The sequence below is a fragment of the Fusarium keratoplasticum genome, chromosome 2, assembly GCF_025433545.1.
Source record: "Fusarium keratoplasticum isolate Fu6.1 chromosome 2, whole genome shotgun sequence".
NCBI classification, from domain to species: domain Eukaryota; kingdom Fungi; phylum Ascomycota; class Sordariomycetes; order Hypocreales; family Nectriaceae; genus Fusarium; species Fusarium keratoplasticum.
Window position 1 is genome coordinate 1,905,776 of NC_070530.1, and position 27,083 is coordinate 1,932,858.

Below are 27,083 nucleotides of genomic sequence, written 5' to 3' on the forward strand. Positions count from 1 at the left end.
CTCAACCCCCTTTATCCAAAGGCTGACAATTATTGGATTCACTTACAGTTAGCGGCCGACAGATGTGGCACAATCGGCCTTGAACCCCGATTCGAAGCGTGTCTGCCAGTGGGTGAGATTGGATCTGAGTTTGAACGCGGGAGTTGGGGGACGTTGAGGTAAGATTGAGACACCGTTGTGAACCGCAGATCATCAATCATCTGCATACAACAAGACCCAAAATCGCCCCCGCCAGGACTGTATATCGTCAGCTGGCTGTAAATGGCGATGCAAGTGCACGGGTCGAATTCGGATCAGCCCATTGTCAGGACAGTGGCACGAATATTCTATCATTCTAGTGACCGTGAATGAGTTGCTCACCACCGACTCAGGCCTGCATCAGATATCGACGACTTTTAAAAGCCACACCTTTCCAATATCAAAACTCAGCTTTTACATATCACAACAATTCGGCATCACGCAATCGCGATGGCTGAACCGCAGAACGGGACCAGTCCCCCGGCTGGCAAGGACACTGACACTGACACTGTCAATGTCAAGAAGGACGAGAAGCCATTCTCCTGGCTGTATGCAACACCCCGTCCCTTCTCCAGACGAACATCGTGCTAATATCCTATGTAGTAACCCGCATCCCATCTTTGTCATTATTCTCGTCGGCCCCGAAGAATGTCCCTTTGGAATACAGAAGGACTTTCTTTGCGCGCGATCCGAGTTCTATGAGAAACACTTCGCTGCGATGAGCTCCCTTGACAAGGTAGAACACCTTGTCAAGCTCCCCGACACGACCAAGGAGATTTTTGGGCTGGCCCAACACTTTCTGTACACCGACAAGGTCATATCTGACGAGTCCAATGTGCCCTCCTACGAGGCCCTGGTTGGACTCTGGAAGCTCGGCCATCACCTGGGCATCAAGGGGCTCTGTGACAAGGCCCTCGACGCCATGGTTGATTGTCGACGTCTCACTGAGCGGATCCCAGCGACGCCTCTTCTCATCCAGGTCTGGCAGGACACCCCCGAGGGCTCTTCGATCCGAAAGCTGCTCCTGTCGTGGACGGCCGAGTACATGCGATCCTCGGATGCTCGAGCAGAGTTTGCCAAGTCGCTGCCCCAGGAGGTCCTCAGCGAGCTTGTCGTCGCCATGAGCTCCTTCGACACTGCTCCCGCGGTAGAGCGGGCTACCGAATCCATCGTTGTGCCCTCCACCATCCCGGCTGCGACACCCCGAAAGAATGTTCACTACCTCGAGGACGAGCCTGACAGTGACGCTAAGAAGGCTCGACGAGTCAGTGGGATCCCCATCAGCAACCCGTCGTCGGCGGATAGATCTATCAAGGCTCGCGTCACCCTGCCCAAGCCCGCTGTCAAGCGTAGAACCAGCGCGGGCTACGCAGACGGCCGTGAGTTTAGCACAGCACGGAAGATGGAATTCTGTGCCGACCTCTTGAGCAGAATGCTATCTGGCCCTGGTACGTGAACCCTCAATTTTTGTGCATGACACTGGAACTAACTTGCACAGGTTTCTGGACCCGACTCGTCGGCCCCTTTCGTGATCCCGTTGAGCCTATCGAAGATGGCGTGCCGGATTACTTTGACAAAGTCAAGCGACCTATGGACCTGAGCACCATCAAGGCTAAGATGGACAGAAAGGAGTACGCAAACGAGGATGAGTTCCTGAGGGACATTCGCCAGATCTTTGAGAACTGCTTCACGTACTGGAAGGAGGGAGATCCTATGTGGGCCGCTGGAGAGAGACTCCAGAAGACCTTTGAGGAAAAGTTCCTGCAGATGAACAAATGGGTTGCCAAGATGACTGGCGACGAGGACTAATTTGATCCCCTCGAGACCATTGTGGCAGCGAGTTGACGGCTCCTCGAACACATTGGCCAGGCACGATGGGGTGCCGCCGTCAAGGAGCCCGGTGCAAAAGGGATAGCATGGAGGCTGGTTTATTTCTCGGCTTTACTGTAACTAGGGTATTCACTCGCCTCGGTTTCCACGGTGTAAAGGGAGCAGATGAGAGATTTCATGGGCCAGGGATGAGATTGTACCTGGTGTAATAGGCTCCATTACAAGGCGTCTCTGGAAACTTGGCAAGGGCAAGGCGGGAATAGGCGGTGTCTTTGTGTGTACCAACCAAGATAGATAATAATCTCTCGGGACATCCTTGTTGTCGCTGCTCAGCTTGACCGACGTGAAGTGAGATGGACGATCTTTGGCCGTTTCCATGTTGTGATGCAGGTGAGTGGAGGAGATGGTGAGTCAAGTGGAACTAGACTGAAGGGTCAAGTGCTATGAACCGCGATGAATTATCCCGCCGGACGGCTAGGCACAGATGTTCCGAGTTGCTGGAGATGAGGAGCAATTTGCGGTATATTTGGGCCTGCTCAAGGGCGTCTAATTTGACTGCAACTTGTCGCCAGCCGTCGGGACAGTACTGACACGAACGGCAAGATGCATGTTGGTAAATGCATAAAGAATCAGTGAGTCACGAGAAGGAGAGAGTCAGGTTGTCTGTCTCGGGGTTGCTTTTTTATTTTTAGGTGGTTTGTTTGGATGCGAGGCATTGAGGTGATGCAGCTGGCCTGATGGTGATGCATGATAGGGAATAAATAGAAAAGCAATGTGTTGGCAGAGGATGGATGCATACAAAGTCTAAACATAGAATACTATATATTGTCGGTGAAGAGGAAATAGAGTGGATAATGAATGAATTGTTTGTTGACTTGTATGCGCAGAGTGTCACAGACAGGTGAGAGTTAACAGTTTGGTGAGTCCGGGCGAGCAGTCTTGCAACCATAGCTAGACTCGACAAAGAGACAGACTCTGAAATTGAAATTGCCACTGACGTTCTCGTTCGGTCCAGCCCTTGAGATCCCTGTCGTCTTGTCGAGAGGCTAATGGCCCATGACCTGGTTCATGGAATAACCTGAAACCCGGGTGGTGTCGTGTGAGTGGGAGAGCCAATAGGAAGGGGTCTATGAGTAGCAGGGAGGGCAGTTTAGCCGTAGAAGAGCCACGTCTGCCATGAATGTTTCTCTCCTCTTCTCTTCATCCTTTGCGTCTTCTCAAGCTTGTGCAACCTGTTTGTCTACTTCGTAGGTATCTATTGCTTGCTTGCTTCTGTGTGGTGGCCTGTTCCTGGTTCCTGCGTCAGGCGGCTTCCTAGCGCAACGGGCCTCGGCTAGCACCTGCAGCTGGTTGGCAGGACCCCTGAAGCCGGGCGGCAGCAAGCTGGCCACTCAGAGGCGTCAGCGGGTGACATTGCGACTGGAGGGACCTACCAGAAGAGGCAAGTAGGGCCTTGAGAGCCCATGTCGAAGAAATGGAGAGCCCTGCAGCTGCAATATCACTCGTTGACGTCAAGAGGCTTCTCTCTTCTTCCCCAAGATTGCACTCTTGAAGCGGTCTAATGCGCCATGCCATGCCACGGTCCAACAGGGTCTGGTCTGGCAGGTCGGTGAGTGGCTAATTAACACCTCCAGTTCAGCCCTCATTTGATGCAACTGACGATCATGGGGATCTGGCGTCGAAAATCTCGCAGACTAAGTTAGCAGAGAGACTCGCTCGACTCGGACAAATTGCTTAATTGCCCGGCGCATGGACATGTGTCGACTGCGTTGCATGAAACACCATGTTTGTCTTGGACGAGGATGCAAAGACCAAGAAACTCTTTGTCAAAACAATGGATGTCTCGTCGCAAAAGAACCCTTCCCTTTCTTTCTACCAGGGCCTCAACTGCCCTACCCCTCAACGCTCCCACAATAGGCTAGGCGCCGGGCAGCCCAAGGTCGCGATGGAGGCAAATGTCGAGGGGGGGACACAATTTAAATTAAAAAAGGAGATGGGATCCATGGCCAAGCACGCGCCCCCCTACCCGTCGATCCAGCCTATGGGAGGCTTGAGACGAGACCCCATTCCCCTTCCAACCAGCCGGACTCTCTCGCGATGCCTTGCCCAGGGCTGGCCTGGCTTCCTTCTGGCTGCTGCCCGTTGTGGTTCTAGGTCGCGTTTGAGCCTTTCTTTCCTTGGCGTGTGCCGGCTTGCTTCCCTCGCTGCCACTGCCAGTGGCACCCTCAAATGAGTACTTACACCGAGATGGCCCCCATCTTGTCAACCATCACCCTCCTCCACCCTCTCCGTCCTTGTTGTTGTTGCTGCTGTTGTCGTTGTCCTGCCTAGAGATTCGCATCTGTCGATACTCGATCCATTCTTTCAACTCATCCTTTGAACACGGCATCTTTACTCGATCCTAGTCTTACAGACCTAGCATCTTGTTCACTCACTCACTCACTTACTCGCTTCACTGCTTCTCCACCGCGAAACCCTGTTTGTGGCTCTCGTTCCCTGCCTGCCAGATCGCATCGTGTAAGCGCTTCAACTCGACTATATTCTTTCGACTTCAGTCCTTCTCGTCCGTCAAGATGAACTTCAAGACTCTCGCCTCGCTCGTCCTTCTGGCCTGCGCCACAAACGTCGCCGCCGACCCCCAGCCTTACAAGCTGGTCAAGGCCCCCGTCGAGGGCCTCAGTCTCGCGCGTCGCTCTACCCCCGGGTATCAGCCTGAGCAGTCTACCTGCGGCGACGGCAGCACCTGCGCCGAAGCTTGCGGCCAGGGCTACGAGACGTGCCCTTCCAACGACGATTCCACTCACTGCTACAACCCCCTGGTCAAGCAGAAGTGCTGCTCTGATGGCACTGGAAGTATGTTGCGCCAGACTTGGCTTACACGACAAGATGGATAAACTAACCTTGCCCTAGATTCTTGTGATGATGGCTACTACTGCACTCATGACACCAAGTCCCAGACCTGGTGCTGCCCTGACTCGATGGACCTGGTTCAGTGTGCGGCTGCGTACGGCGTCAAGGACGGCCTTGAGACCGACTCGCCTTTGACCACTTCCAAGCCTGCCACCACCACTTCTGAGCTCAAGACCATCTCCACCACCGTTCTCATCACGAGCACTTCTCTCCCCACCCCTGAGACCACCTCTACTACCTCTACTACCATCGCTGTTCCCACGACCAAGGCCGTCACTGCCAAGACCAAGACCGAGGTCGTTGAGAAGACCACCACTCCCTGCCCCAGCTCTGGTTACAGCACTGCCTGGCGTGGTTCCAACAGCACCATCGCCAGTGCCGTCCCGACTCAGCCCTCTGAGACTGGTCCTGCTCCTATCGAGACCACAGCAACCAGCGAGCCTTCTCAGGCCACCGGTGGTGCCGCCACCACTGGTGTGAGCGCTCTGCTCCTTGTCGCTGCTGGTGTCTTCGCCCTCCTCTAAATCAAGCTCTGTCCCGTGGAAGCGTTGGCTACTCTTGAGTCGCCTTTCGGATACGACGTGCTCGGCGTCGCCACGATATTTACGAGTTCATGATGAAGAGAGCGATGGGAGGCTTGGTGCATTTGAGATGACGACTATTGGAAAAAAACCCGTGTTGCAATGTCGAGCTTCTAATACCCTTCTGATGATCATACCCCTTTTTTTCGAATTTCAACCGGAGTTGACGGGCTTGGTGTTTTTTGTGTGTTTGGTAAGGAAAAGAAAGGAAAGGAAGGGAGCGAGGAAGAGGATGAGATGGACGAAACGAGAAACGCTCACAAGTGCTTGGAATGCTTTGACGTCTGGTACACGACCTTCGTATACCCAAGGTACCTAGTACCTACTTTACACTTGAATCTTAGTTGCTATTCCTCACGGAGCGAGAGCTACAGCCTCCGCTTCGTGACCCTACTTGACCTAATAATTGCCCTGGTAGACAATTTTAATCGACATTGCACACGCTTGAGTGAAGGTTCCAACGTGTCTTGTGAGGTTTGCATAGAGACAATGATTCGTAGCTTGGCAACATTAGCAGTAAGAGGTCGAGGATGAATAAGAGCTCAGGGTATCGACTGGGTTGAGATTAGATCATCTTATCTTATACCGACAGGCTGGCTCCAGGGTTCCGGGATGATGCGGCCGCTCCCGAGAGCAGCCATCAGCCACGCCAGGAACCAAAGTGTAAATATGGAGGCGATGGAGTAGCAAGTCACAAGATGGCATCGGTTCAAAGCTCTCGATGACACGAATCAAGATGAGAAAGCGACTGGGTATGATTTCTCTCAGCAACTAAACACGGCGCGTGCGGACGCAGCGCAACCGATAGCAAACGGCCCTCCCATTTCCATTCCAAGCTTTATTCTGTTTCTTCATGTATGTGTGTACCGGGGTTCCCTACTCTTTGGCCTCATCGAATCGTGTGAACATTTCGTCTTCTCTAATTCGTCTAGTTTGCGCCGACGGCCTCGGGCACCTTGTTCTCGTCGTAGCCGTACTTCTCCTTGAGCTCCTCAACGAGCTTGACGTATTGCTCCTGGGCAGCGTCGGGGGTGACGCCCTCCTCGACGACCTTCTTCCACGCGTTGTACTTGGCCTTGCCCTGAGGGTGTGTTAGCTTTTCGTCGGCGTTGGGAGGGGCGTAAGGGGAGCTTGCCTTGAAGTCAAAGGTGCCAGGGGGACTGGCCTTGGAGAAGTCCTCACCAGTGCCGACCTTGTAGAGAGCTGTGCGAGAAGACAACATGTTAGCTGGGATGGGAACGTGGCGAGGGGGGTAAGGTGGCAGTTACCGTAGAGCTGGAGGAGCTCGTCAGGGCCGGGCTTAGAGGTGAGCTTCTTGGAGTCCTCAATGGCCTTCTTGAAGGCGTCGCTCTGGGGGGCAGCCATGATGATGGAATAGAGAAGGAGGTTGGTGATTAGAGGTAAAAGACGAGTTTGTTTCTGGTATGTAGAGAGAGATGAGAGAGGGAGAAGAGGAAATGACGAAGTTGCGGGTGTTGGGATTATTGTTGAGGAACTTGGCCTTCCCCCCCGGCGGTGCGGGTTATAGCGGGGTCATGGGATTGGGATGGAGGGGTCAGGCGCAGCGCTCGCTCTGCTGCGGTGGAGGGACGTGAGTCGGGTAATGCGCGGCGTTACCCGAACAAGGCACGAGCATCAGCGGACGATCATCGACCAGAGTAGACAAAGATGCCTCGGCTTTAACAGCTTGAAGATGATGTGCAAGTTTATTGGTGTGACAGAAGCTGCGACACTGTCGGCATCATGTCAAGAGGACAGACATATACCTATGGAGGGATCATGATTCAGCCATGAAACACTCTGCGGTAGGCTGCGTGCCATACGTCGGCTCGTCATAGACAAACATGGAATTATTCCGAGATCGACGTCTCCCTTTACATTCGGCTCTCATCAGTCAACTCACTCACACGGGATCATGACCCCAAACACAAAGAAGAGGAATTAACATCAACCTTTCGCCAAGCTCACAATCATGACAAAGACCGTCATCGTTTTGGGTGGCAGCCTCGGTGGCATGGCTGTTACTCACCGTCTGCTCAAGTACACGCGGCCACATGAGGAAGACCTCAAGGTGATTCTCGTGTCCAAGGTAGGTAAAAGCCCGGCCTCTTTCACAAGCCATCCCCCGAGGCTCACTCTGGTAGAACAGTCACTTCTATTGGAACCTAGCTTCCGTCCGTGCCGTTATTCCTGGCGTAATCAAAGACGACCAAATCCTCGCTCCCATAGAGCCTGGCTTGGCCCAGTACCCGGCCGGCAGCGTTGAGTTCATCGTCGGCGCCGCCTCCGCCGTTGACCCAGCGGCCCGCACCGTCCGCGTTGATAAGGACGGCGGCCCGGGTCCGGTGCTTACATATGACCACCTTGTGGTCGCTACAGGCGCGGACGCCGCTGACCCGGCGCTCCCCTGGAAGGCCTGCGGTTCGCATGAGGACCTCCTGACCAGTCTTCACGACACAGCTGCCAAGGTTGAGAAAGCCAAGCATGTTGTCATCGCTGGCGCTGGCGCCACAGGAGTCGAGCTCGCTGGCGAAATCCGCTACGCCTTCCCATCTACGACAGTGGTGCTCATCTCATCAGGCGACCACGTCGTCGCGGGGGATCAGATAGCAGGGTGCGTCGAGGCCGAGCTCCGCCGGCTGGGCGTTGAGATCCGAGCGGGCGTGCGCGCCGATGCCGCAACGGAGCTGCCGGACGGCAAGACCCGGGTGACGCTCTCGGACGGCGGGGTTCTTGAGACGGACTTGTACCTCTCGACTATGGGACTCCGACCCAACACGGGGTTCTTGCCAAAGGAGTGGCTCAATGCGCATGGCTATGTGGACGTGGACGAGGAGATGCGTGTGAAGGCCGCTGGTGATGGTGTGTGGGCTGCGGGAGATGTCGTGTCCAAGCCGCGGGCGGCCTTCCTGATCACCGACGCCCAGGCCGCAGGCGCCGCAAAGAACATCGACCTTGCGCTCAAGGACAAGCCAGCACAGTCCGTGAGTGGCCCCCTCGTGGATGCCTTCCTATGCTCCACAGGTCGGAGCCGCGGAGCTGGGCGACTAGGAGTCGTGCCCGTACCGTCTCTCGCTGTGTGGGCAGTCAAGGGCCGTACTCTGGGTATGCAGCGCACGCAAAAGTACGCGGATGGGAGTATGTGGTGACGATTTGTGTTGAGTAGGCGAATGACTAGAGCAGTAACGCCTAACGTCCCATTAAAGAAAACGCCATGATATTCCTACATAATAAACAGCGAGCCCGCCAACCCTCGATTATATACGACCTCCCCTTTACCTCTTCTCGTCCTCAATCTCCCTCCGGATCTCCTCAAGCACCTGCTCGCGCGACCGCAGGTGTGATTCTAGACCCTCGACCTGCTCGCGGACTGTCTGGAGATCCTCCTGTATGCTCTTAAGACCCCCGCCTACCGCACTCTTGCCCGTCCCCTCTTCTAGCTCCCTCAACTCCCTGCGCTTATATTCAAGTAGCTGGTCAAGTTCCTTCTTGACCAGTGCGGGCTTTGAGTCACGCTTGCCGCCTTTCCGGCGCTCGGCAATCTCCTCAACCTTCTTCATCTTCTCCTCCAGGTCCTGTAGCTTGCGCTTCAGTCGCACCTCTTCCCAATCTTCCGTCTTCTCCGTCGAGAAATCTGTGCCAGCGGTCTTGAAACCGCTGCGGCCTAGGCGCGTGAGGTATTGGTCGCCAAACTTGGCCTTGCGCCCGGTGGTGGTCGAGTCGTCGGCCTTGGTAGCCCATCGTGAGTTGGCGCCGGTTCGCTGGTTGTCAACTTGGTAGTCGATCTGGTTGCGCTCAAAACTGGAGCGGAGAGAGGCAGGGACGGTGCGCGGGATTCGGAAACCCTCGTGTCGGTAATTGAGAATATGTAGGAAGGCGAGGGCGGCGTCTTTGTTAATGGTCGATTGCGCAGATGGGTTGACCAAGTTCCATGCGGATCTAATGTCGGTATCGGGAACGTCAAGGGACTCGTAGAGATCGCTGAGAGAGTTGACTGTGTCGATTAGCTTATGCTTCTTGAGATTCAGTCAGGGGACGTACAAGCAATCTCGCCGCGCATGTCCCGGCTCTCCTGGTAAATCTGCTCGTACTTGGACTTGTCCTCGGGCTTCATGTACCACTCGAAGCCGTCCTTGAGGCCGAGGTCTTCTGTTTCATCCTCAACTTGCTCGAACTGCACTTGCTTGCCAGTGATGGCCCGGGTCGCTTGCACCAGATGGGCCTTGGACTCTGGGACGAGCCAATCGGGCAGGGAGGTTGGAACGTCTGCGTATTCCTGTGCTAGGTAAGCTGCCGTGTCACAAAGGTCCTTGAGCGACAGAACCATACCCCGTTCAGGATGTCAAAGATGACGCGCATGGCGACGCAGAACTCTTCAAAGTCGAGGTTTCCATCATTGTCCACATCTGCCAGGTCCCATACTCGCTCCAGCTGATCATCTCGGAGGCCACTGTTCTTGAGCACGGGGGCGGCCTGCTCTCCTGTAAGGAACTTGCCGCCGCCTGTCCGGGCGGAAAAGATGTTCCAATAGGTTTCGATTTCTTGCGCCTCGATCTTGGGAGCCATGGCTGCGTCGGATGGCGCTGGGCGACTGGGGACGTTGTCGGTGAAAGTATCAAGGACAGAGGGGAAGATCAGATTATCTGTAAAGCAGAATTAAAGGAGCAATCGTTTGGGCGGCGACCGCAGAATGTGGAATACGGCGGAGAGATGATGTCGGTGTCGGGTCGGGGCGTGAGGTTGCGAATGACGAAGCTCCGTCTCCAGCCACGCCTTGGGCTGCTTTCCCCTGATGGATGGGATGGAGAGGCCGCAGCTCCGCGAGCCCCGCTTTTAGGAATATCCAAGTAAGCGCAATAAGTAATCTCAATCTCGGCCATCATTCTCCCATGGGTGTCATGAGCCAGTGTGATGACAGGCCATTCACCTGGCTGGCCGTGATTAACTGACACGAGATCCAAATACGTGGTATGTGTGTAGGTATGGTATACATGCTGAATTCAGATGGTGATGGAGAGAAATTATGCACACAGCTACTGAAGGCTGTGTTAGTTCAACCTCTGAATTCAGCTGCATCTTTCACAAATGCCTGACAGTCGATAATACCAAACGAAAAGCAATTCGCATATGCCTCTGGGCTTCCACTTTGGGCTTTACAACTACTGTTCCAACTACATGATCATAGAACAACGACACTATCCCCAGACGAGTCTCACCGAGCTGGCTGTGGTTGAGCCCCACTGTCCCTGGCATGAGCCCCCAGAGCGTCCCCCAGGAATCGTCTCCCAGTGGCTGGCTTCAGTGGACTGTCCAATCGATGGCAGGCAGGATGGAGGGGCACGGCTGCCACACCCGAACAGCCTTTGGAGGGGCACAAGGCAAAGGAAATGACCTTAAATTGAAGCTAAACCGTCTCTTGCTTGTTACAGACCGCTCTCTTTCGCTTCGCTTTCACCGCAAAGCTCTCTCTTCTATTCCCTTGAAGCATTGCGCAATTGTACTGTCTCAACTCTGTCACAATGTCAACAACAACAACCGTCACTGCCCAGCCCATCACGGCTGAGGCTATGCTCCGTCTCTTCCCTGACATTGACACCAGCTCGGAGCCCTTGTCCGGTCACGATGAGGAGCAGATTCGCCTCATGGACGAGGTCTGCATCGTCCTCGACGAGAACGACAAGCCAATTGGCACTGCCAGCAAGAAGATTTGTACGTTGCGCCTCAGCTATACCCCGAATCCTTTGCCTTGCTAACTAGATCACTTCCAGGCCATCTCATGACCAACATCGACAAGGGCCTCCTCCATCGTGCCTTTTCCGTCTTCCTCTTCAACGACAAGAACGAGCTGCTCCTCCAGCAGCGCGCCACCGAGAAGATCACCTTTCCCGACATGTGGACCAACACCTGCTGCTCCCACCCCCTCAACATCCCCACCGAGACGGGATCGAGCCTCGAGGATGCCATCGCCGGCGTCAAGAGGGCCGCTCAGCGCAAGCTTGACCACGAGCTTGGCATCAAGAAGGAGCAGGTCCCCTTTGAGAAGTTCCACTTCCTGACCCGAATTCACTACAAGGCTCCCAGCGGCGGAAAGTGGGGTGAGCATGAAAGTATGTTTTACAACTAGTCTCTTGATGCGAAGGCACAATATCTAACTGCGGCCTAGTCGACTATATTCTCTTCATCAAGGCCAATGTCGACCTCGACGTCAACAAGAACGAGGTCAGGGACACCCAGTACGTCAGCCCAGAGAAGCTCAAGAAGCAATTCGACGACCCCAGCCTGGTCTTCACTCCCTGGTTCAAGCTCATCTGCAACTCGATGCTGTTTGAGTGGTGGGAGAACCTCGACTCTGGCCTGGACAAGTACCTGAACGAGCAGGAGATTCGCCGCATGTAACGAACCACGGATAACGAGACAAAGAAACCTCCGAAACGAAACAGGACGACAGGGGAGACAAGATGATTGCCAAAAAGAGTTACGAGGGAAAGAATCAGGTTGCGGTTGCATAGGCTGTTCGCGGTCGATCAGCATAGATATCCGCTCTCGCGCCTCCGCCGTGTCTAGATCAGATCTCACGAGGGGCACAGAGCCGCTTTTTAATTTGACGTCGTTTATATTCATCACTTTCTTGGACGCAGCAAATTATTGTTTCTGGAACCCAGCAAAAACCCTGGCAGTTCGCAGAGATAGCTGCAATCTCGGTCGAATTGTCATGATTTACTACTCCTCACACTCGAGCGATTGGGCTCTTGTGCATCAACACTCGAGCCCCCAATTTGCTTCTTTCCCGCCTCATCCGAGCTCATCACAACTCACAAGTTGCACAGTACATTCTTAGTCCGGTGACCTCAGATGCCGTTGCAAGCCGCTGCCATCCAAGACAGACAAGACAATCAATGTCTTTGGACGCTGCCGGTCAACTTTGGTTCAACCGCGCCAACCGATTCAGCCCTCGCGTTGGAGGCACATGTACTCCTCAATCAACAAAGCACCTCGACCCGGAGCCGGCTATCTTGACTAATGAGAGGATGCCCTGCGCATGAGGCCCTCGCATCTCCTGCACCAGGTGGCGTAGGTTCACGCTCGTCCTTGGCTATACTGGACCACAGCTGACGGCAGAGCTCTCGTTCATCCCCACAGCCTGAGGAATCTCCATGGCTCAGTCCCATTCTCCCACGTCAAGGAGCCACAAAAACAGTCAGCAACCGTACACTGACTGGCTGATCCCAGGTCTCTGAGACAGCTTCACAGCATGGCTTGCCAGTATTCCACGGATTCTGCAGGGTTGCCCCCCACCGGTCACCCATGGTCATGTGGTCCCCCAGGGCGCCTCATGGACCAAGCACTGTGCTCCGTCTCCCGCTTCCTTGATTCCCTAACGCTCGGTCTGCCCTCTTGCCGCTCCCTTTCGTGTATGACTCGGGAGAGCTAACGTTAGCCGTTACCCCACGAAGTGGCTGTCATCTGTAAACCGACCAATGGCATCACCGAGTCTTGTCGAGTTGTGCCGTATCTACGCTGCCAGCCATTGGGGTCCACACGGCACTTCTATCTATCACCCGCCCGCCTACATAAACCCCCTCGGCCGATTGCCTATCTCTGCTTGCTTCTCTCTTCCTCTCCTCTCCTCAACTGCCTACCTACCTCTTACTCTCATACTTCACTTTACCTCAAGTCATTCTACCCACACCACAGTCTGGCTTCACTAACAGGACCCTTTGTCAGGAAATCTTGCTAAGCTCTCTCTTAGAAGGGGATTGCTGGAAAGAATAGCCACCTTGGTGTCTTGCTACTGCTGTTGCCACTTGTTGATTGCTACTCTGAGCACCAACCTCTGCATGGTGAACGACTGTTCAGTCAACATTATCATCTGAAACCTCTCGTGCCTCTCTTCTTTGTCAACTTGCCTCTCCAACCATCTTCCTCTCAGCTCGCCCTCGTGAACCTATCGTACGCCCACATTGAGAAACTCGGTCGAACCGATCGACGCTCGTTCGATACCTACATCCCTCCCCTCTCCTTAAAGCCATAATCGCGAGCCTGGCCCGCTCAAGCACCAACTTGATGTCGGTTGAAGTTCGCACAAGCCTTAACTGTCTGCGTCATCCTTCGAGATTCACGCCCGTCTCCAGAACTCAGCTCTCGCGGGTTCACACGGGCGATAGTATCCAAAATATACAATGTGAGTCTGGGGACTTGATGAGCCTGAACCCATCATGCTTAATGCCACCCGCGGCGCTCCCTTCTTTGCAAAAAGGGGAGCCCCTGTGTTTTCTAGATACAGCCATCAGCTCTAGTACCGAGTAAATAACTGGTTCATCATGGAGGGAACTACAACCGCCAAGAGTATCAGTAATAATCTCAGCGGCGCCTCGGCCCTCGCCAAGTGGCGACGCCGGTCTCTCGTGCCACCCTCGTGGGAGGACTCGATCCGCTTTGTGAGCGTCAACGAGTCGGCCGAGGCGGGCAGGTCGCTGGCGCACGCGTTCGCGACCGACGCCATGAGCCAGTATGTGCTCGACGGCGACGACATGGCGGATTACTCGGACGAGCAGAAGTGGAAACTCCACGTCGACCACATGACGTACATGGTGGCGGCTCACTGCTACAAGGGCGTCGTAACGGCCATCGGGTCCGACTACGACGCTGTTGCTCTGTGGTATGCTTCCCCCCTCGTGTCTTTGAGAAACAAGCTTCAGCTAACATGTGTCGTCAGGCTGCCTCCCGGTCAGCAGATGGATGACTGGTGGACGTCGCTGCGCAGCGGCATGTGGAGGTTGTACTACCAGCTTTCGGCCGAGGGCAGGAGACGCTACTACGATGAGATGCTGCCTGTGCTGAACCAGACCAAGGAGGAGGTCATGGGTGAGAGGGACAAGGACTGCTACTATCTCGTCTACATCGGCACTAAGCCTGCTGCCCAAGGCAAGGGATACGCAGGCAAGCTGATCCGCGACATGATTGCCAAAGTAAGAAGTAACTGAAAAGAATTCAGAGTGCACGCTGACACTCACTCAGGCCGACGCCGAGAACCGCCCCATGTACCTTGAAGCCAGCACCAAGCGCAACAGCGAATACTACGCCAAGTTCGGCTTCAAGGTCAAGCGCCCCGTCGTCTTTGAGAACAGCCCGGAGCCCATCACCATGTACATCATGGTCCGCGAGCCCCAGGCCCCTCGACCGTCCTGCGGCCCGGCCGTCATGGCCACGGTAAAGTTCTAGGGAAACGAGCCTCTGGTCCAGCCAAAGGCCGACGAGGGATCAGAGGCTGTCGTCGAGGAACTCGAGTATGTCGAGGAGCTGGGGGGTGCAAGACGGGCACATGGACCTGAGTGCGTCGTGATGTGAGTCTTGAACTTTGAGTGAGGAAATGTGTTTGTCGTCATGAATTTGCATTGACCGATCGAACTTGATTCTCTGGGAACAATAAGAATGAGCACACGGATAAGGGAGAGGATCATGGATTGCTTCGATTTGGCCGACATTTGCTGACCGCCAGTCTTTACCGCAATTGTTGCTCTATTTTTCTGCTTTTTTTGCATTGCTTTGCAGTTATTGGACTAGCTCGAGTCGTTCATTAGGAAGAAAGAAAACAAATAAAATCGTCATTCCTTCATAAGCTGATCCCGCCTATAACCGTCAACACCGTTGCACCTAGCTTTTGTAGATTTGTACGAGTAGACGTCGACAACCCCCTCTTCCTCCTTCGTAACCTTTTCTCAACCTAGTACTCGAGGATTGCCCATGTCTCGTCGTCGACCGTTGTGTAAATGAGACCCTGGCCGAGCAGCTCGTCTGCAGCGGTGAGAACGTCTCTCACTGACAGGCCAGTAGAGCTGGTAATTCCGTTGATATGGACACCCTCGTTGCCGCCAGGAGCGTCGTTCATAAAGCTAAACATCTTCTTGGCTAGGCCAGAGCATCCGGACAGTTTCGAAGGTGCTGCGTTTCCACCAGCCTGGTCGTTGTAGCCGCCACCGTCGACAAACATGCTATCTCCTTCGCCGTTGGCACCACCCTGACCACCAAGGGGCCCCTTGGTAAAGTACAGATGAACATATGTGGCTTCGAGCATGTGGTAGTTGACCTCGTTGAAGTCCTCGACAGGCCTGATGACGTGGGCGCCGACGTGCCGCTTGCTGTTGAAGGACTTGAGGCGTCCCCAGACGCGGACGTGCGAGTCGAGCTCGAACTCCGGGTCGTTGTTGTTGTCGGCGTCGACCCACTTCTTGACCTCGATCTGGCCGGTGCCGTCGTCGATCTTGAAGGTGATGTTTGTGGGCTGGGGGGTCACGCTGCGGATCTGGCCGACGAATGTGATCTGGGTGATGAGGGAGCCGTCGATCTTGAAGTCGGCGCCCTGGAAGGCCTCCTCGGCGTCGAGGATCTGCTTGATGGTGACGGGGCGCAAAGACTCATCTTGGTATGACTATAGAGGCAGATCGTCAGAAGCTGTGAGTGAAGCGTGAGGGATGCCATCGTACCTTGCCGCCACCGCCGCCCTGGCTGCCCTGCTGTGAGCCTCCAGCAAAGAAACCGCCCGAGTCATCGCCCCCTTGGCCATAACCTGATTTTTGGAATCCAGTGTAGGCAGCTGTAGCAAGTTGTCAGTCGGGATCCGCAAGAGGTGAGGTGAGAAGTTGCACATACACATTGTGATAATTGTGTGATGTTGGTTGAGCGTGAAGACTAGGATGCAAGCTTCGTAGAGAATAGAAGACGCGTTAAAACGCGCCTAGGTTTAATGGGTTTGCCCCGCGATTCACGGTGTGGGGCCGCTTCTGCCTTAGTCATTCACCAAAGCTCGAGCACGTGCCATTTGAGAAGCGATTGCCAAGCCATCACCAAGCTTGAAGCTGAGGAGAAGAGGGAGGGTGACATGTGGCCGACAGAATGAATCGAGGAGAGTGCCGCGATCCTTTACGTCTTGAAGCTGGACCAAAGAGAACACCATTCGCTAAATGGCTTTTGACACAATTCAAAGGTACGACTCGACCTCATCATGCATCTAGCGGAACGCTTCCCCGTAGTGGATGCGAACATCAGGTCACAACAACGGGATGTCCGGCTGGGATCATGGAAGACGATGGCATCGGTGAGAAGCCGTGGCAGCTTCCCGAAGCTCCTCTTCTTCTCCAAGAGGAGAGCATCACATATGAAATCGTCAACAATTGGCAGAACCCAGTTCGCATTAGCCTCGGCATCCCATCAAAAGTGGAAACGAACGAACGAAGCGAAGCGACAGCGGCAACGGACCCCGGCCTCGGCCTTGACCCCCGTGTTTCTCCAGGTTTCTTTTCCGCGACCAACAACGGTCATCTATCGGCCATCTATCCATCCATCCATCCATCACTTCCGTCCGTTCGCGTATCCATCTACTTTGCCCATCAGAGCAGAACCCGCCATCGTCCCTAATTTGTTTCTCTACCAAGCGTTGATTCTTCCCGTCTTCTAATCCCCTTAATCTCCAGCAGCCGCGTCTCGTGTCGTCATGTCCAAGCCGCAGACCGGAACTCTGCCCCTGATACCGCTCGCACGAGGCACCATCCTCCTCCCCGGTCTCGTCCAGCGCATTCCGGTCTCGTCCAACCGACCCGACGTCCCCGCCCTCCTCGCCCACGTCTACGAGCAGGCCGCCACCAAGGGCCCCGACACGCGAATCGACAGCATCCCCATCGGCTGTGTCCCCATCTCGTCACCTCTCGTCGGCCCCAATGGCCAGCGTCTCATCGGCGATGCTGAGGACATAGATCCTGCAGAGATTGAAAATGTTCTTCCTGGATCCGCGCGCAAGGAGGACCTCTACAACTTCGGTGTCGAGGCCAAGATCATTGGCATCGATGGGAGAGGTACCGGGGAGTTCGCCTTGCGCGTCGAAGGCGTCACGCGAATCCGTATCGATAGCTTCACGAGAGAGCGTCCTTATTTTGAGGCAAAGGTTACATACTTTAAAGAAGACAGTAGGTCGACTCTCGTCATCTTGTCAATGATCGATCCCCCACTTATCTCCGTTACAGCCAGCAGTCCTCCCGATAAGCAGCTACAAGACCTCTTCAACCTTTTGAAATCGCGATCCCGTGAACTCGTCACTATTCTAAGGATTTCCTCTCTTCTCCCCCGAACCAAGGCTGGACCAGTGCTTTCGCCAGTGCTTACACGACGTCTCGAGATGCTCATCATGAGGAGGGAGCTCAAGGAAGCCGGTCTTCTCGCTGACTTCATGGCCAATCTGGTCGAGAGCACGCACGAGGAGAAGCTCGAGGTTATCGCCGCTCTGGATGTCAAGGTGCGCCTCACCAAGGTCATTGAACTGTTGGAGCGTCAGGTCGGCGGCATCAAGAATAACTTCAAGATCACTACTTTCACAACAATGCCCGTCCAAATTCTCGATCGGTTAAACGAGGACCAGCAGCGGAAAACAGGCCCCATTCCCAACATTCCCGGCATCACCTTTGTGCCTCCCGGCGCTCAGATGCCTGGCGGCAACGACCAAAATAACGACGAGGAGGCCAACGAGCTCGATGAACTCAAACGCAAGCTTCAAAACGCGAAGCTCCCCGCAGAGTCCGCCAAGACGGTAGATAGGGAGATGCGCCGACTCCAGAAGATGCAGCCCATGAACCAGGAATACCAAGTCACCCGAAACTGGTTGGAAACTCTGGCCGAAATCCCCTGGACAGCCACGACTGATGACCGCCTCGGCCCGGACACCCTGCACAAGGCAAGAAAGCAGCTAGATGAGGACCACTACGGACTGGATAATGTCAAGAAGAGGCTTATCGAGTATCTGGCCGTTCTGAGACTCAAACAATCCATCAATGATGACGTCGACGAGAAGATAAAGAAGGCGGAGGAGGAAGCCCAGGCTGAGGCGCGTCACCAGCAAGAGAAGGAGAAGGAGAAGGAAGAGGGAGAGAAAGAAGAGGAGACGGCTGAGGCAAGCTCAGAAGTCGAAGCCGTGAAGCCCGATGTGGCCAAGCTTCAAATCCTCAAGTCCCAGCGTATGGTGGACAAGTCTCCCATTATGCTTCTGGCAGGACCTCCAGGTGTGGGCAAGACAAGTCTTGCGCGGTCAGTGGCTACGGCCCTGGGCCGCAAATTCCACCGTATCTCACTCGGAGGCGTCAGAGATGAGGCCGAGATCCGTGGTCATCGAAGAACCTATGTTGCGGCCATGCCTGGTTTGATCGTTCAGGGGCTAAGGAAGGTTGGTGTTGCCAACCCGGTCTTCTTACTCGACGAGATCGACAAGATTGGACAAGCCAGCATCCATGGTGATCCCTCGGCTGCCATGCTTGAGGTTCTTGACCCTGAGCAGAACCACTCGTTCCAGGATCACTACGTCGGCATGCCAATTGATCTTTCCAAGATCCTCTTCATCGCTACAGCCAACAGCCTGGAGACCATTCCCGCCCCTCTCCTGGATCGAATGGAGACCATCTACATCCCCGGCTACACCACTCTGGAGAAGCGTCATATTGCGATGCAGCATCTGGTGCCCAAGCAGATCAGGGTCAACGGACTTGCCGAGACCCAGGTTGCTTTCAACCAGGACGTTGTGTCCAAGATCATCGAGTCTTACACTCGTGAATCCGGAGTCCGTAACCTTGAGCGTGAGATTGGTTCCGTTTGCCGTGCCAAAGCTGTGGAGTTCGCAGAGGCCAAGGACGGGGGTCACATTGAAGAGTACCGTTCGGATCTTACAGTGGAGGATATCGAGAACATTTTGGGCATTGAGAAGTTCGAGGAGGAGATTGCTGAGAAGACGAGTCGCCCGGGCATTGTGACGGGTCTCGTCGCCTACAGCACCGGTGGCAATGGCAGCATCCTCTTCATCGAGGTTGCTGACATGCCTGGCAACGGACGAGTCCAGCTAACAGGAAAGCTGGGTGACGTTCTCAAGGAGAGCGTCGAAGTGGCACTAACATGGGTCAAGGCACATGCTTTCGAGCTGGGCCTTACACCAGAGCCGACGACTGACATCATGAAGGAGCGCAGCATCCACGTACACTGTCCCTCGGGAGCCATCCCCAAGGACGGTCCCAGCAGTGGCATCGGTCAGGCCATTGCACTCATCTCCCTCTTCTCGGGCAAGCCGGTGCCACCGACCATGGCCATGACGGTAGGTTCCCAAGCAACAAGTCAACCGTGATGACTCGGCACACTGACAGTCTTGTGTGTAACAGGGCGAGATTTCTCTCCGGGGCCGAGTCACAGCCGTCGGAGGTATCAAGGAGAAACTCATCGGCGCCCTCCGAGCGGGAGTCAAGACGGTGCTACTGCCGGCCCAGAACCGAAAGGACGTCAAAGATCTACCCCAGGAGGTCAAGGATGGACTCGAGATCCTCCATGTCAAGTAAGTCATGCCCTCTACCCCCGTGCTTCATCAGCGTGCCCCTCGTGGCACGCTCCGCCACTTGCTATGCCCCGAGGACGAGAAGTTCGTATCACTGACGCATGTCTTGAACAGCCATATCTGGGAGGCCATCCGCCTTGTCTGGCCAGATTCGCAATGGGCCGATGACAGCAACTACCGAGGCATCGAGAGTCGACTGTGATGGATGCTGCATCTCAGCTCATCCTCTGGCCGCACCGTCACCTGGCCCATGGTTCATGTCTCGTGGATGCGTCCCCCATCCTGTCCTGTTCCTCAACTCTGAAACGTCTCGTGGCGACCTTCCCCCCAGCCGCCCATCACCATCCCCGCCCATACTCGTCCACCTGGGCCTCACCGAGATCCCCCAGCATGGCCCAATTCAGCCCTCTTTGCGACGCATCTAGCCGATCAACCAAACGGCCGCCCGTCTCACAGCCCCCCCCCCCCCCCTTCCCGTGATCCCACGTTATCCTTCCCGCCGGCGCCAACCATGGCTCACCCCCTGCGTGCGCACATGCCTGGTCCCCTTTTGAGACATGCAGCATCAAAGACAGTAAAGGCGGTGGTTGTGGCGTTCCCAGACAAGAAATGCGTGCCATTTCTGGCACCGTGAGCGCGCCACCGTCCTCGCCTATTTTGTGCGGTGAGTTCTGTGCCAGACAGGTACCGCCAGGGTGACGCCGCAGCGGATCAAGCGAACATGGACGAGTCCTCGTGTTACCCTGCAGAGCCTGGTCGGTTCATGGCCGCGAGGACATGGTATGGGGCTTGGTCTGATGTGATGGGTGTGGCCGTGTCGTTTCATCTGTCATTTTCCGGGAGGGAATCGTCCATCAAACGGTGTCCAGTTGCACGTGTGACTCGTCACGACACCCTCAGTCGGCAGGGTCGAGAGGCCTCGACGTGCCAGGCAAGGACGTGTGTAACGCTCCGGAGCTCATACTGCGGGGGAGAAATGTCGATGCGAGCCAGCGAGATACGATGTTGAAGGGTCAACCAATGTTGAAGGGTTAGCCAAGGGAGTTGGTCATTTTTTGGCGTTGTCTTGACTCTTTTTTTTTCCTTGTATGGTATGAACACCAGCCTGAATGTTAGCCATGTCTAGATCTAGTTGTCTCGAATACCAAACTCGACCGTCAGCTTGTCCTGATCTAGTTCGCTTGTACTTGGAGGTTATAACCGATCTCATTCGCGCAAAGATCAAGGGTTGAGCCGTCTGGTCATTAGACCACTCAGCATCACTGCCGTGGCGTTGGGGGCTTGGTATCCATGCCCTCGGTGCCCCTAGGGAGAGACCTTGACCCTGAGAGAAACCTAGATTCGTGCCGCATTCTCGCACGACACAAAACCATCCAAGGGAGACCCATTCCCCAACCAACAGCGTACATACGTACATTACGCACATATCTGATCTCATCTCCAAAAGGCGTACTCCGTAATGACAGCCGAATTTAGCGCATCGTAAGCCCTACAACTACCCCCATCGGCCGAGGAGCGGGTCGTGGATGCAAGTTGTCGGTGTTAGTGAGGAAAGGGGCAGAAAGGAAGGGTTCAGTCGCAAGGCGGTGCATATCCCTTCGTTCACAGACCTATCAGGCCAGTCGGAGCTCCCACCGAATATTCGCCTCCCAATCTCAGCCTTCGATCCGCAATGCTGGGCCGTGACATCAAGGGAACGGCAGAGGTGGAGGGGACCGCAAAAGCCTCGCGGAGAGTTTTATTTGTTTTTTCCTCTCTTCCCTGATAGCAGAAGCAAATCCATAGAGGGGATCCGAACCAGGAAGCGAAACTAGGTCATCAGCCGCATTGCGCCGTCGATGATTCACTAGTCAAGACCGTCTCTGTCCCAAGTCTTGAAGTTGCTTCTGCAAGATCAGATCATGTTTGTTAGATTGGTGACTGGAATTCGATGACAAGTCGGTGTGCAGAAAAACAGATGTGCTTTTTGACCCTTGTCCCTTCCGCGTCCGGCGGCACGCAGCTCTTGATGGTGCCAGTTGCTAGTTCATGATGAGGCGCGCTCCGGTGTGCATGTGCAGGCATGTTTGGGATATCTCATAGAGGAAGCGCGAGGCTTGGCATGAAACCGTGAAACGGGTGAGTTGTGCGAGCCTGTTGAACACAGGCTCTATTTTCCAGTCCAGTTGTCGAGCATAGTTTGCTGTCAGTGACAGGCCAAGAGCCTCCAATCTGCGCCGTGGCCCAAGCCAAGGTGTGAATCAACTTCAGAGTCAACTGGTCCTGTTGACCAGGATTCGTCCGTCGTGCATAGCACAACCAGGCATTCGCCCAGTAGCCTTCTCCCTGAGACATAAAGCCACTCTACCCCATCGGTGCACGACTCGACCGGGACCCGGGCAGGTCAGCGGAAACCATACATAACCTCGTGGTCATCTTCACGAGCGCCGCTGAATCAAATCCGCACACACCTGTCATTTTGCGCTTTTGAAACACAGACTAATCCTGCGCGCAATGAGACTTGCAGGGTCCTATCAGAGTCTGATACAACCCGCTTGGCACAAGGTCTGCTCCACCTTGGTGGCCTTGACAAATGACCGCCTGCACCTAGTTACTCCAGAGGCCTGGTCAGTACGTATCGTGTATCAGCCTCGGTCTGCCTCCAAGACTGGATACCTAGGGCACGTCGATCAACCTTACCTCCCCATTATTACCCCTTATTATCGCTCTCGACTATCATCTGTCACATCTCCATCCACGGCTGGGTCGTCATGTGCACGGATGATCGTCCGTGCCGATATGACGAGATGAGAGGCCGAGTATGCAGTAACCCGCGGGGACCAGCCTGGCACAACCTGCGAGAACACGGCCGCGTCCCAGGCCTCTGGGCCCATGGTGACTCTCAATGACCCCGTGTTGTACATGTCTCGGGAATCCTCCATCTGCCGTTGAACATGCGTTCCCTGATAGCACTGCCAGACAACTTGCCCCGTTGAAAGCTCATGTGTGGGCAGTTGCAACTCTTGGTTTGATCAGGGCAGGGCCGGCGGCACAACGGCCGTGTGCATCGCTCGAAACCAACCAGGCATGCATTCTGCGAGCCATAGACCCCGAGAAATTGCAGAGTCTTTGCAATCGACATCAAATTCCCCTCGATCCGACGTACAACAACCAGAAAATCTCCGTCTGGTCAACGGCAGGGGGCTTGAAGCCTCCATGCTGACGGCAGAGTTGAATGTGGTCTCGTGCAGCAAGACAAGGCCACAAAGAGGCCCGAGACAAGCCGGAGATTCTGTCGATCCCAAGGGGAGCGGAGCGTTCTGACTCCTGTGATGTCTTATTGTTGGAGTGCTGCGGCCGCTCCATTGGGCAGAGCTGATCCGCGCCATGAGATGCCCCCATTATCCGCCATTCCTTCAACGCCAAGCTATCGAGGCCGCAGCACGAATACCTCCAGCAATAGCATCTGCCCGCGTCTGGTTGGAGCGACAGAGCCAAGTCTGTGCAAGGTGACGTATTGAGTTGGCTGCCAACGGAGTCTGCAGAGGTGGAACCAATCTGGCTTGGTCAGAAGTTGACCCCCAGAGCCCATCGCCGTGATGGTGGACAACATCGTCATATCATATCATGTTCTCCAAGGACCACCCTTGTCACGGAAATTTACCTAGCCTGCCAATAGCGCTGCCCCTATCGGAACCGCGACCACGGCACCAGCCGCCGTGGTCAAGGCTGACAACCAGCTGGGTGTTGTCAAGAGAGTCCCCGGGCCTCCGTCCAAGCAGGAAGGCGTGTATGGGGGCAAGCCAGGGCACATGTACGTCGGGCGTCCAGAGCCGGGCCTGTAGCACTCGTCGTCTTGCGTCAATTCCAAATGTCCAAGCCCAGGATCCTGGCTGGTGGGGTTTGATGAGATGAAATGCCACCCTAGATGATCGTACAGTAGTAGCAGGCCTGCAGGGAATCAACGCTCGCCGTTTACTCGGCTCTACCCAAAAGGTCAAAAGGCCGCACCAGGGGGAGGGTCCCGCCCGCCTCCAAGCTGCTGGGAGCTGCCGGGCGTATGATCGAATCTGGAGTGCGAGCGATACGTACCGGGCGAGGGAGCATGGTCTGGCAACTGGGCTAATCCATGATCCATGGCACTCTGAAATCGCGGTTGCTGTTAGCAGGCCGCGGCTAGCTTGTCAAGCCATGGGAAACCGGTGAGGTGAGCGATGTTGAAGAGCTGCACTTCACCTGAGCTGAGCTGAGCCGTGCTGGATCCTCGACCGAAACAGACTGTGGTCGGGACCCTCAGGCTCGTACGATAGGCAAGCCCGATGTCAGACTGCCGCCGCAACTTTGAGAGGGAGACGGGAGCAACGCAACGCTTGTTTGCATTTGCATGAAAAGTTTCTTCTTGCGCCGCACTTGAAAACTCAATCCCGCTGGAGATAGCCTTTGCAGGCTATCAGACCCTGGCTTCGGACCCGTAAGTAGCAACTCGGTGGTTTGGCACGCTGCGGCCAGCCCAAGAGGGAAGCTAGCAGTGGGAGCCCAGGTGCACTCTTTGTTGGAGCTGCTCGTGAAAGACCTGGTTGGCAATCAAGGCCCGCTGACGACGATGCTGGGCTGCATGTGGAGAGACAGGCGAGGTTCCACTGCCATGTGTCCTTCCCCCTACCGAAAGTGTCCTTGAGCTTCCCAAGCGGCGCATCGGAGCAGGGGTGACCCTGTCATGTCTTGGATAGTGCTCCCAGGACGGAGGTGCCAGCAAGAGGACTGTGCCATGGCTGTCCGGATCCCAGGTCTTTAGACTCAGCACCAGGCCGAAGTAGTTCGGGGGTCGAGTTTCCGGCCGGGCACCTGTCCACCCTCCCCCGGACAAATCCTAGCAACGGCGTCGAGCTATTTCGTGGCGGCACTGACTGTCTGCAAGTAAGGTATGACGCCTGGCTTGCTGCGAAATATCTCCGGTGGAGGACAGGTTGGAATAACGGCTCCAGGATAGAACGGAAGATGCCGCATCAGAGAGAGTGATCTGCGGTCCTAGTATCGCGAGAAAACGCTAGACTGGCTGGTCAACAGCTACTATGAAGGAGCTGTATCGAACATGACGAAACTGGCTGCTCGAGAGATATGCAGAACGCGTATCGCTGTGGAATCGGAGGAGCCTGGGCTCCCTGTTGGTGCTTTTGCGTCACCGTTTCTTTTCCCCGCTTGTTGAAGTGGATTGTCTGCAAGGTCGGCGACCCTGTTGCTGTACTGCCGATCCGACTTGAGACGCTATTGGTCGTTTCTGAAGGCCACTTCTGGGAACCAGCCTACCTAGTCGGGCCAAGACGTGGTGGCAGTGGTGGGTGGAGGCCTTGGTATCGCGAGATGATGCTGCTGCTGTTGTTGGTGCCAGATGTTGAAGGAAGAAGAAAGGAGATGATGGCAGCGTCGTGTTGGCGGATTGCCTACATGGGAGTAGGGACCCGCTCCTTCCTCGTATATTTGGCATGAGCACCTTTGTTTCGGCAACTGACCTGACCGAATAAGCCTGGTCGCTGGAGAGAGGAGCGACCCAACACTGGCAAAAAGTTAAAAACAAAACCCACAACCAACCTACCTAACCTAGGCAGCTGGAGGCGAGACAGGCAAGACGCCATTCCCGGGTCATCCGCCCAATTGATGGGAAAACTACCTAGATAGAGACGGGCATATGCTTGCCCACGTACCTACGCTGCGATATAGGTCTAGTGTTGCTGGCCACCTCATGTTCAACTATGTGTCTAGTCCCCTACTATCGGTTCGGATCTAGTTACCCGTCTACACACTATGAAGAGAATAGAAGTTCAGCCTGCTCATCATCATATCATCCCCACCAAGCCTTGCCTCTGGCCCAGTGCAGCTGCTCATGTGCCCCAGCCATCTGCGTGTCAGCCGCAACAGAGGCACATTAGTACGGGAGTTAGGTATGGAGATAAAAATAAAAATACAATGCAGTGAAATATTGCTTACCGCCCGCGCGGCCTGTTCATGCAGGGCCAACAAGCTGCTGGCCAGTCCCGCTGCACCTGGGTGGCCAGGGCTGGTAGACAGGGGACGGGCTTGGCTTGAGGTGGTTTGCGCTGCCAGAGAGGTATGGTAACAGGCCCATGGTTGTCTTGGAACCTCAAGCTCTATTGCGACACGTCCGTTGTACAGCCTCTCTATGCCCCATGTACTATATCTATGGGATGCTGTGTAACAGGCGATCGCGCATCTCGCATCCGACGCCTCTTTTGATGCCCGAGTCGTTGTACGCCGAGGAGAATTTGTCTTCTGCTGATGCGGTGCAGGGTAGCATCGCTATCTACAACCCCCCTTATCAAAGTCATTGTGACGGGGACAGCTTCAACAAGGACCCATCCTATGGCTCCACGGTGATTTTTCTGCTTCTTGGCATGGCATTTGATCGAGTACATGCCGTCGTCAATCGGCCAGTAGAACCCCTAATTGCTCGATCGCCTCACTCGTTCGATGTGACGACATCTCGCTGCTCCCAGACGCGGCTCAACATCGTCAAAATGGAGGTTGTCAGCCGCGTCTCCAAGGCTCCAGACTCTTCTACTTTGCCACGATAGGAACATCTTTCTCGCCAATGTCTCACAGCACACAGAGGGCGCCACATCCGCCCACAGGTCCGACAACACCCGCGTCATGAAACCCCAGAGTTCTCAACTCTGTGAACCAGTCGCCAAATAAGTTCCCTTGTCTAAGACATCCCACGGAAAGCATCGCTAGTCAGCTCTGCTGAACCCTCGCCTCGGTACTGTGCTGTACAGTAGACTGCCCCAGCTGCAAGGAAACCCAGACACACCGAGGGCGCCTGTCTGGAGGCAAAAACTAACCATTTGGGCCCCGATCCAACGATGACGCCCCGGGACGAGACATCGAGTCGTATCGCACGTACTGTAGTCTCTCGGATTGAAATTAACGCTGCGCAAAAGTAAAGGGAGGAGAGCGGCACCGCTCTGAAGACATGACGGCGTCACATACTCCCTCGGCACAGCACAGTAGGTTCACAGAACATTCATTGACAGCCACTCGGCTAGCCCAGTAAAGGCTGGCGCCGATATCCACAGTCAACCATCCTGCTGGTGTGGCCATTTGTGCGGCTGGACCGCTTTTTATACGAATATCCTTCTAAAGATACGTCCCAGGAACAAACCCGAGTCCTCGAGCTGGTTGGCAGGTCAATGCTGTGTCGTGGGCGCGATATCATAATTCTGTAGTTCCAATGATGAGCGTGAGCCAATTGGAAACCAGATCCGCTGGTTGACCTCGTGCAACTCTTCCTAGCTCGTAGATGGATGGACGTATTTCTGAGTCTAAAGCCAGCAGCCATGACTTCACGGTCTGCGCCCATTTGCGCACTGCAGCAGGTACCTGACTCGCCCTGC

The 27,083-nt window shown here is 55.1% G+C and overlaps 8 protein-coding genes and 1 pseudogene across 9 annotated transcripts, besides 1 other annotated feature; 6 read left to right on the top strand and 3 right to left on the bottom strand.

Annotated features, from left to right (window-relative positions):
• Positions 1 to 468: 468 nt before the first annotated feature.
• NCS57_00251100 (TFIID associated protein) lies at positions 469 to 1,827 on the top strand (the record flags this gene model as incomplete). The annotated part of the gene is made up of 3 exons (XM_053052541.1): positions 469 to 566; positions 622 to 1,466; positions 1,517 to 1,827. 3 exons carry the CDS (start codon positions 469 to 471, stop codon positions 1,825 to 1,827), a joined length of 1,254 nt encoding a protein of 417 aa, XP_052917787.1.
• A 2,594-nt stretch (positions 1,828 to 4,421) lies between these two features.
• Positions 4,422 to 5,282, top strand: NCS57_00251200 (uncharacterized protein; the record flags this gene model as incomplete). The annotated part of the gene is made up of 2 exons (XM_053052542.1): positions 4,422 to 4,701; positions 4,759 to 5,282. 2 exons carry the CDS (start codon positions 4,422 to 4,424, stop codon positions 5,280 to 5,282), a joined length of 804 nt encoding a protein of 267 aa, XP_052917788.1.
• A 985-nt stretch (positions 5,283 to 6,267) lies between these two features.
• On the bottom strand, positions 6,268 to 6,704 carry NCS57_00251300 (ACB domain-containing protein; the record flags this gene model as incomplete). The annotated part of the gene is made up of 2 exons (XM_053052543.1): positions 6,268 to 6,542; positions 6,608 to 6,704. 2 exons carry the CDS (start codon positions 6,702 to 6,704, stop codon positions 6,268 to 6,270), a joined length of 372 nt encoding a protein of 123 aa, XP_052917789.1.
• A 607-nt stretch (positions 6,705 to 7,311) lies between these two features.
• On the top strand, positions 7,312 to 8,488 carry NCS57_00251400 (Pyr-redox-2 domain-containing protein; the record flags this gene model as incomplete). Its single annotated transcript, XM_053052544.1, has 2 exons — positions 7,312 to 7,428; positions 7,484 to 8,488. The coding sequence occupies 2 exons, from the start codon at positions 7,312 to 7,314 to the stop codon at positions 8,486 to 8,488; spliced, it is 1,122 nt and encodes a 373-aa protein (XP_052917790.1).
• Positions 8,489 to 8,614: 126 nt separating this feature from the next.
• Positions 8,615 to 9,905, bottom strand: NCS57_00251500 (Endocytosis protein 3; the record flags this gene model as incomplete). Its single annotated transcript, XM_053052545.1, has 3 exons — positions 8,615 to 9,333; positions 9,381 to 9,615; positions 9,669 to 9,905. The coding sequence occupies 3 exons, from the start codon at positions 9,903 to 9,905 to the stop codon at positions 8,615 to 8,617; spliced, it is 1,191 nt and encodes a 396-aa protein (XP_052917791.1).
• A 953-nt stretch (positions 9,906 to 10,858) lies between these two features.
• On the top strand, positions 10,859 to 11,735 carry NCS57_00251600 (Isopentenyl-diphosphate Delta-isomerase; the record flags this gene model as incomplete). The annotated part of the gene is made up of 3 exons (XM_053052546.1): positions 10,859 to 11,048; positions 11,108 to 11,446; positions 11,503 to 11,735. The coding sequence occupies 3 exons, from the start codon at positions 10,859 to 10,861 to the stop codon at positions 11,733 to 11,735; spliced, it is 762 nt and encodes a 253-aa protein (XP_052917792.1).
• A 1,901-nt stretch (positions 11,736 to 13,636) lies between these two features.
• NCS57_00251700 lies at positions 13,637 to 14,561 on the top strand (annotated as a pseudogene). Its single transcript has 3 exons — positions 13,637 to 13,998; positions 14,056 to 14,308; positions 14,358 to 14,561.
• Positions 13,637 to 14,561: a sequence feature.
• A 502-nt stretch (positions 14,562 to 15,063) lies between these two features.
• NCS57_00251800 (uncharacterized protein) lies at positions 15,064 to 15,993 on the bottom strand (the record flags this gene model as incomplete). The annotated part of the gene is made up of 3 exons (XM_053052547.1): positions 15,064 to 15,768; positions 15,824 to 15,933; positions 15,990 to 15,993. The coding sequence occupies 3 exons, from the start codon at positions 15,991 to 15,993 to the stop codon at positions 15,064 to 15,066; spliced, it is 819 nt and encodes a 272-aa protein (XP_052917793.1).
• Positions 15,994 to 16,232: 239 nt separating this feature from the next.
• On the top strand, positions 16,233 to 19,897 carry NCS57_00251900 (Lon protease-like protein 2, peroxisomal; the record flags this gene model as incomplete). Its single annotated transcript, XM_053052548.1, has 5 exons — positions 16,233 to 16,323; positions 16,814 to 17,299; positions 17,357 to 19,461; positions 19,526 to 19,695; positions 19,810 to 19,897. The coding sequence occupies 5 exons, from the start codon at positions 16,233 to 16,235 to the stop codon at positions 19,895 to 19,897; spliced, it is 2,940 nt and encodes a 979-aa protein (XP_052917794.1).
• Positions 19,898 to 27,083: the final 7,186 nt, after the last annotated feature.